The sequence below is a fragment of the Sinocyclocheilus grahami genome, unplaced genomic scaffold (assembly GCF_001515645.1).
Source record: "Sinocyclocheilus grahami isolate Dianchi unplaced genomic scaffold, SAMN03320097.WGS_v1.1 scaffold613.1, whole genome shotgun sequence".
NCBI classification, from domain to species: Eukaryota; Metazoa; Chordata; class Actinopteri; order Cypriniformes; family Cyprinidae; genus Sinocyclocheilus; species Sinocyclocheilus grahami.
In genome coordinates, this window is record NW_015505792.1 from 1,074,890 (window position 1) to 1,084,235 (window position 9,346).

The 9,346-nt window shown below is 35.3% G+C and overlaps 1 protein-coding gene across 1 annotated transcript in view; it reads left to right on the forward strand.

Moving 5' to 3' along the window:
- The window catches only part of LOC107557645 (cGMP-dependent 3',5'-cyclic phosphodiesterase-like), a 24,443-nt gene that overhangs the window by 9,498 nt on the left and 5,599 nt on the right, over nucleotides 1-9,346 (forward strand). The window contains exons 2-5 of the mRNA XM_016241122.1: nucleotides 2,342-2,451; nucleotides 4,592-4,647; nucleotides 7,012-7,071; nucleotides 8,612-8,759. Coding sequence (XP_016096608.1) covers nucleotides 2,342-2,451; nucleotides 4,592-4,647; nucleotides 7,012-7,071; nucleotides 8,612-8,759 — 374 coding nt within the window. The remainder of the gene's footprint in view (nucleotides 1-2,341; nucleotides 2,452-4,591; nucleotides 4,648-7,011; nucleotides 7,072-8,611; nucleotides 8,760-9,346) is intronic.

Here is a 9,346-nt window from a genome sequence, read left to right on the forward strand (position 1 = left end):
CACACACACACACTCTCTCTCTCTCTCTCACACACACACACACACACACACACCCACACACACAAACACACACACACACACACACCGTTCACTGTCCAGTACAAAACTATTCAATACTGAAGGAGAAAGATTTACTCTTTGGCCAAGTGTGTGTGTGTGTGTTTTCATGTTAAGGTTCTTAGAGTGACTTAAGAGTGATTAAACTCTTTAATTGTATTTTACACACATACACACACTTTTATTATTAATTATATATATATATATATATATATATATATATATATTCAGGTTTTTAATTCACTTTTTTTTTGTGTTCTGCTTTTGTAATTTTTATTACTTTTTAAAGAATATTACTGTATCATAGTATACTGTATTTCAGTTTAAGTTCAGTTTGAGATGTTATTAGTTTCCAAATACTAATTAGTGTTTCACTTAGTTGCCAAGGCATAATTTCTCATTTGCTTTTAAAGTGTTTAAATAATGGATAAAAGCATCCAATATTTTATTTTGACATATTTTGACATTTTATTTCATTTTAACATATACAATTTAATATATAATATATAATTTCAATGAACAATTCTAAATACTTTTTCATCTAATATTAATATTTAATTTATTTTATTCATTTCTGTCATTTAGCAAAATTATTTTGAATAGTATTATTAATCATTTTTATTCATATTTAATTTACTTTTTTTTTTTTATAGTTCTCATTTTATGTAACACATTCTTCATAACAGAAGTAAACTGTATTTGTCACAAAGCAACACAGCGTTTGTGCGTGTGTTCAGTCTCTCAGGAGTCTTGTCTCCGTGTTCTGCGGCTCCGTCTCGTTTGATGTGAAATCAGAGAGCTTTGATTGTAAGATTAGACGTTACACACCTTTATTGGACTTCAAACGGATGGAGGAAAGCCCACAAAAGCAGCAGCATCTCTCTCTCCTCTCTCCACGAGTGAAAAAGCTCTCAGAAGCGTCTGGTCAGTAATCAGGCTTCAGGACCTTCAGCTTCTCCACACAAACTTCAGGTCGAGGCCAGAGACAGAGATGCACACAGACAGAGTGTAAATTGGTTTTCTCCAGCTGAATGGCTCTGGCTGTGAAGCAGCAGTGCATGATGGGATACCGTCAGCGTTTCTTTGTAAAGCCTTTTAAAGTGGAACAGATCAAACTTTGCCTCTTTTACTGATTCTTTCTTTCTTCAATTCCCTGGCCTGCAGAGATGCTAACAGCAGAGTCAACTACTGGTGAACTGCGCATTTCTGCGCTCATTTCTGCATAAAAATAGCAACAAAAACACTCCATCGCTGCGTTTCAGGTCACATTCGTTTATTTCAGTGAGCTGATTCAAATAGATTCACTGATTCCACAACGTGATCGCAAGATAATTCATATGTATTTTACATAAAATGTGGTTCTATAAAACGTACATTTACTTACGTTTTTACAGGCACTAATGAACGTATTTTCATCATGTAAACGTACAGAACTGACGTATTGACGACACCTAAATATTGAAATCGCGGCATTAATTTTATTATTAGTTGTTTGTAGTTGTCATGTCAATTACCTTGTTTTCGATTGCATTATTAAATTGTTTACTCGTTTAGTTAATATGAAATTATAACATTTCGTTCTGTTCTGTGTGATTTCTGCTGCCAGCTCGTTTCCAAGAATAGGCCTACGTAATGTTAAACACGACTTCACTTTAAACCTTCAAATAAATAACATTTCTGCAATCGTTTAACCTTTACGCATCATCATTTGAATTACTTTTGGTACTGCTTTTGACATTTTTGCAATAAATTAAAGATTGTAATTGCATTTAACTGTCTGTCATGTTTTTCTTATACTGTACAGAAATAGTTATGTTTAGGTTTAGTGGTAGGACTGGGATTAGCGACTATAAAAATATTATGTTGTTACTAAAATGGTTATTTTCCTGCATATTTCGTTCAATTGCGTTTTATATCCTATATATGTATAGTTTTGTGTGTAAATGTCTTAATGTTTGATTGTGGCTGGTGCATTTGTTGCACTGGAAATGAAAGATCAAGTTGAGAGCGTTGCATTGTGGGATAGGGTGTGATATGTTTTGTATGTAGATCACACAGAAATGCTGTAGATGCTGCAGAAGAGCAGAAGTGAGTGTGAGAGTGCGGCGTATCCAGGCTGCTTGTGTGATTTTTGTGTTTATTTAACATGGTAACTCATGCTGGGCTGTTGTGTGATTAAATATTCATTCATTTAGATGAATAAAGTCAGATTTCACGGCTGATGCGCGGCTCTGTTTACTGGTGTGAAGTGTTTTCTCAGAGTTTGTTCATGTCTGTGTTTCAGAGACGCGGTGAAGCAGCAGAAGAGACTGCAGTGCTCCGGCCTGCCGTCAGCAGAACTCCATCAGAAACAGAGCGGCTCGCTGAGCACACCACTGCCGGCCCACAAACGAGGTGTGAGAGAGTGTGTGTGAGAGTGTGTGTGAGAGAGTGTGTGTGTGTGAGTGTGAGTGTGAGAGTGTGTGTGTGTGTGTGTGTGTGTGTGTGTGTGTGTGAGTGTGAGAGTGTGTGTGTGTGTGTGTGTGTGTGAGAGAGAGAGAGAGAGAGAGAGAGAGAGAGAGAGATTGAGAACATAAAACCCAAATGTGAAAGTATCTTAGTTTAGAACATTTGTTGTGTGTGTGAGGATCAAACAACACAGAGAGAAAGAAAAAGAGAGAGAGACAGGTGTGTGTGTGTGTGTTCTTGTTTATGGTACATTGTGGGGACCAAATGTCCCCACAAGGATAGTAAAACCTGAAATTTTTGACATTCTGAAGGAGAAAATCATTAAAAATAGTAAATGATGTTTATCTGAAAGTGTAAGAATGCAAACAGGTTTTCTGTAAGGGGTAGGTTTAGGGTTAGGGGATAGAAAATATTGTTTGGTCAGTATAAAAGTAATAGAAGTCTATGGAAAGTCCCAACAATTCACAGAAACAAAATGTACGCTATTCCTAATACATATAGTTCTATCCCATTCCCAATATATATATATAAAAAAGTCAATATCCAAAGAATATTCTATACATGTACTATACTATACTATACATGATGTGTGTGTGTGTGTGTGTATAAAGGACTTGATTTATCTCGGTGGTGTAAAAGCACAGAGACAGTGTGATAATGAAAGACGTTTTAAAGAGTGAGAAATGTTCATTTACACCGCTGAACTTTTAGTCCACTTTCATCAGATTTTCCTAGTTTACCTCTCGCTCTGGCTTTCTCTCTCCTTGTTCCCATGGTGACTATCGCTATGTAGTACTATTTTTACCAGAGTAACAATACAGCCTTCCGAATCTTAGACAGCAAACATAAAGAAACCGAGTGTGTGAGAGAGACAGAGTTCATGAGTGTGTGTGAACAATTTATTTCATTCTTTTATTATTTTTTTTTTTACATATATTTGTATTATTTGTTTGGTCACATCACATTACATATATATAAATAAATAAATATGTATTTGTACATAGTATATCAATATATACATCAAATATAGATTTGTTTGTTTGTTTTAAAGAGACAGTTCACCCAAAAAGACAATTTGCTGTTAATTTACTCATCGTCAGATCATCCAAGATGTAGGTGACGTTTTTTTCTTAAATAGAGCAGATTTTTAGCTGAAACTATGGTCCTTGGTGATTCATATAATGCAAGTCAATGGCTACCGGCACTTTGAGAGTTAAAAATGCATATCAGGCAACACAAAATTAATACCCATGACTCCTCGTGAAATATTGAGTTCAATATATATATATATATGTATACTGAGATCATGATACTGTATATTGAGATTATAAAGCGAAATGATCGGTCTGTGCAAGAAACTGAACATTATTTACTACACTGTAATCCAGAGCCTCAGGCAAACGGTTCAGTTTGTGAATGAATCATTCTTTTGAATCGGTCCTTTTCAGTGAACCAGTTGAATCAGTTCATCAAATCGGACTGAATGATGCTGATGAAGACGAGTTTATTCACTTTACACGCTTTAGACATGTAAAACATCTGCAATTTGTGGGTGCTTTAATAATAGAATTGCGTATGACGTCACTGAACCAGTTCATTGAAAAGAACTGGCCGAAAGAATCGGTTCGCAGAAAAGAATCAGATTTCCCCCGTTTGCCTGAGGCTCTGGATTAAAGTGTTGTAAATAATGTTCAGTTTCGTGCACAGACCGATCGCTTCGGTGTATCAGCAGCAGCCACAGGTTTTAATGTTGTGTTGCCTGTATGTGCTTTTTTGACTCTCAAAGTGACGGTAGCCATTGACTTGCATTATATGAAGTTTCCAGCTCACAGTTTTTGTGTTTGTGATGTTTGTGATATTACAGATGTGTTTTTGTGATATTTTGAATGCAGTGCTTCATTTTGCATTTAGTGTGTGCAGTTCTTGGATTTGTGTGTAAAGTTTTGAAAACAAGAGGCAAAGTTTTCAAAATGTGTGTAAGCAGCTGAAAACAGTGTTATTCCTGTTAGATTCACCTACATCTTAGACGGCCTGAGAATGAGTAAAGTTGCTTTAAGTTGCAGTGATTCATCTCTTTTTGTCTCAGCGCTCATCATTCCTCTGCTGGACGGTGATGAAGGGAAGGTGATCTCTCTGATTCTGGTGAGTTCTGCTGTAATTTCACACACAATAGTAATCTCTCTCTCTCTCACACACACACTCTCTCTCTCTCTCTCTCTCTCTCTCTCTGTCTCTGTCTCTCTCTCTCTCACCTCTAAACCATTGAATCAGTGAATGTCGTGCGATTCCTCTCTTTGAGTCATCCGAAATTCGTTATAGCTCGTTATTTTTTAACGAGCTGCCTAATGTTGCACTTTTACAGGCGGCATTAGTCCAATTAAAGTGTTTATTTCTAATTGAGTAATAAAACTTTATGGTTTTATGAGATTTTTGAGTGCAGGGGAGACGCTTTATTGCTGCGGCCGTGACGCGTTATAAAAGAAACGATTGTGACGGAGCGGATCGCATCAAGGACGTGTTTTGAGCTTCTAGAGAGTCTTATTTATACAATTATATGAATATGAATATATACATGTGAATATTTTCAAAATATACTATATGTGTGTGTCTTTATATATACATAATAAATATACACAGTACACACACATATATTGTTTTTTATATTTTTAATAATGTCTATATTATTATTATTTTTTAATTTTTTTAGTAATTTAAGTATTTCAATTTACACTAAACAAAAATAAGAAATGTTGGCTTGCCAACAAGCCGGATAAGCAGAATTTTTATTCATTTATTTTATTTTAAGTAACGAAAATGGTTTTAGTTATGGATTCTTGAGAGTCTTAGCAAGTTGGAAAATAGAAGATAGAATGAAAATAGTGAAAGACAACAAAAGTCTCGTCCATTTTGCACATGATGACACGTCGTGCAAATTGTCTTGCAATCATTGGCTGCGCTTCAAAATTGCAGCAGCAAAACTTGGGGTTGAATGTGAAGTAGTTTGAACTCTGAGCACAACTCGTGTGCCACACTCGACCTGCGCTTGTGCTTCACGTGTAAAGAGTCGCGGCTGATGTTTGAGTGTTTGCAGAGCGTTGATCTTCAAGAGGATGAATTTAGAGACGCAGTTTCTGTTTCCGCTGGACAGCATGATCAAATCTCTGCATGCATCATGTTTAAAGCACCGTCAACATCAAAGAAGAGCTGTTGCATGATATCAACAGTGTTATTTTTACAAGTTATAGATTTTGTTAATATTTTTAATTACATTTTATCTTTATGTTTTCTGTTTCCGCTTTAACTTTATTTTTCTTTTTTAGTCATTTCTTTTTTTTGTCATTTTTATTAGGTTTTGTTTTTTTAATTATGTCTATATAGTATTAATTAATTTTATTTTATTTTTAGTTTGAGTTATTTTCATACTTCAATCACACTAAACAAAAATAAGAAATGTTTGCTTGCAAACAAGCCGAATAAGTTGTTTTTATTTATTTATTTATTTTTTACTTAATAATAATAATAATAAAAGCATTCAATCATAAATTTCAAGACAATTTTTGCCAAACTCCAAATATTTATGTGTTGAATTATTATTATTATTATTATTATTTAAAAAAATTTATTTTAAGTAACGAAAATGGTTTTAGTTAATAATAATAACCATGCATTCAATCATAAATTTCAAGACATTTTTGTCAAACTCTTGTATGTTGAATTAATAAAAAATGTATAATATTTATTTGGTGAAATATTTATATATCATAGTCATTTATAAAATGCATAATTTTCCACATGTCTAGTTTAAAACCAGTTACTTACAAGGTTTAACTCCCTTAAAAGTTTGGGGTCAGTATGATTAAAAAAAAAAGTTTTTAAGTCTCTTCTGCTCACAAAGGCTGCATTTATTTGATAAAAATACTGTAAAAACAGTGTCACATGATCTTCAGAAATCAGTATAATATGCTGATCTGCTGCTCGAGAAACATTTCTGATTATTATCAATGCTGAAAACAGTCGTGCTGCACAATATTTTTGTGGAAACTGTGACACGTTTTATTTTTCAGGATTCACAGATGAATAGAAAGTTCAGAAGAACAGCTTTATTTGAAATAGGAATCTACTGTAACATTATAAATGTCTTTACTGTCACTTTTGATGAATGTAGTGCATCACTGATGAATGAAGGTATTGATTTCCTTCATTAAACAGCAAACGCTCTCTAGTATGTGGATCAGAGCTGCTGTTTGACTTCATGTCAGTGTTTTAGTATCCGCTCTATTAGATCAGTAGCGTGTCTCGCGGGAGAGGTGTGTGTCGAGTGTCTCTCTGGGACTCTTGCAGACGGACGCAGGGTCAAAGGTCTCAGTGTGACCCCTAAAGTAAATGAAGCGTTTCCCCAGAGAGAGAGGGAGAGAGAGCTGGCAGAAACAGAGCAGGTGGTTTGCTGAAGGATGTAATGAATTGTGTGATTTCTTTGACTTGTGGTGTCTGTCGCTTTCTCAACAGCTCTGCTGTAAACCACTGACAGAACAAGATGAACAAAACCTCAACATCCTGGAGAAACATGTAAGACACACACACACACACACACTCACTCTCACGCACACACACACACACACACACACACACACACACCCACACTCACACACACACACACACTCACTCTCACACACACACACACACACACACACACTCGCTCTCACACACACACACACTCACTCTCACACACACACACACACACACACACTCACTCTCTCACTCACACACATACACACACACACAGAGTTTCTCCCTTACTTAAATTTACTATTAAATCACAGTTATTGTCACTACTGTAAAATACTTTTTTATAATTTATTTATTATAATTTACTTAATTTTTATTATTATTTTATTTTATATCAGACACTTAAAAAGTATGTTATGATGAGAGCAAAATCAAGAGCAAAGAGAAAGAAGATTCAGAGCTTTATAAACAGAAACAATATATTTCAATTTATTTTATATATATATATATATATATATATATATATATATATTTATTATTATATTATTTTATATCAGACACTTAAAAAGTATGTTATGATGAGAGCAAAATCAAGAGCAAAGAGAAAGAAGATTCAGAGCTTTATAAACAGAAACAATATATTTCAATTTATTTTATATATATATATATATATATATATATATATTACATTGACATTATATTAATCTAATATATTATTTTATTAATTTTCCTAAAATAAGATTTGCTTCCCACTGAAATATGAAACATTCATTCATCCATTCATTCATTCCAAAGAATAAGATTCACAAAATGTTATTTAATTATTTATTTGCTTAATATTATATTCATATATAATTTATTTTTAGATTTTTTAGATTTTCCATACATACACGACAAGCTTGACAAAGTGAAGGAAAGCAAAATCAAACTACAATCTCAGCTAACAGTGCTGGGAAGGTTACTTTGGAAATGTAATAGATTACAGATTACAAGTTACCCTATCTAAAATGTAATAGTAGTGTAGCTATTTCAGTTAATTTATTAAAGTAGTGCAACTGATTACATTTGATTACTTTTCTAAATATTGAATGTTTTCGACTGTTAATCATTTTCAAAAATGTAAACCAAGCAGGGTTAAACTTACAGTAGCACTCAACACTGTCAGACTTTCAGAAATCACTTGAATTATTATAATTGACAAGAAACACTGGTATCTCTAACAATGCCCTGAACAATGCCTATACATAAACCCAATAGAAAATAAAACTCTTGCAACTAAAGTTTCATCAAATTACGTAATTTTGTTACATGTAACTAGTTACTCCCCAACCCTGACTATTAAACGGTCAGCTAGAGATTTGGATTTGTGGCGGAAGAAAGTAGTTCTGCACACAGAATGTTTTTAAGACACTCAATGGTTGTTTCTTATTTATTTACACACTGGTTCCATCGAATTGTTGCATAAACGCAATATCACACTCGTTAGCCATCGCTCTATATCAACACGGCTGTGATTTTACATAGATTTACACTTTCTAGATAAACATTACTACATGTGCATGTGACACTGTTTATATTGTGTGTGTGTGTGTGTCGTCAGCTCACCGTGGCCTGTAAGCGAGTCAGAGACATTCAGAGATGCTCCAAACGGCCACACACTCAATCCCACAATGCACCAGCGGAGCCCAAAGCCAGAGCACAGGCAGAGGACTACAGAGAGCTCGACCGCAAGATCCTACGGCTGTGTGGTGAGAAACACACAACACACAACACACACACACACACACTCACTCACACACACACACACACTCACACACACTCTCACACACACACACTCACTCACACACACACATACACACACACACACACACACTCACACAAATATTCACACACACTCTCACACACACACTCACTCCCTCACACACACACGCACGCACGCACGCACTCACTCACTCACTCACTCACACACACACACACACACACTCACTCACACACACACACACACTCACACACACTCTCACACACACACACTCACTCACACACACACATACACACACACACACACACACTCACACAAATATTCACACACACTCTCACACACACACTCACTCCCTCACACACACACGCACGCACGCACGCACTCACTCACTCACTCACTCACACACACACACACACACACTCACTCACACACACACACACACTCACACACACTCTCACACACACACACTCACTCACACACACACATACACACACACACACACACACTCACACAAATATTCACACACACTCTCACACACACACTCACTCACTCACACACACACGCACGCACGCACGC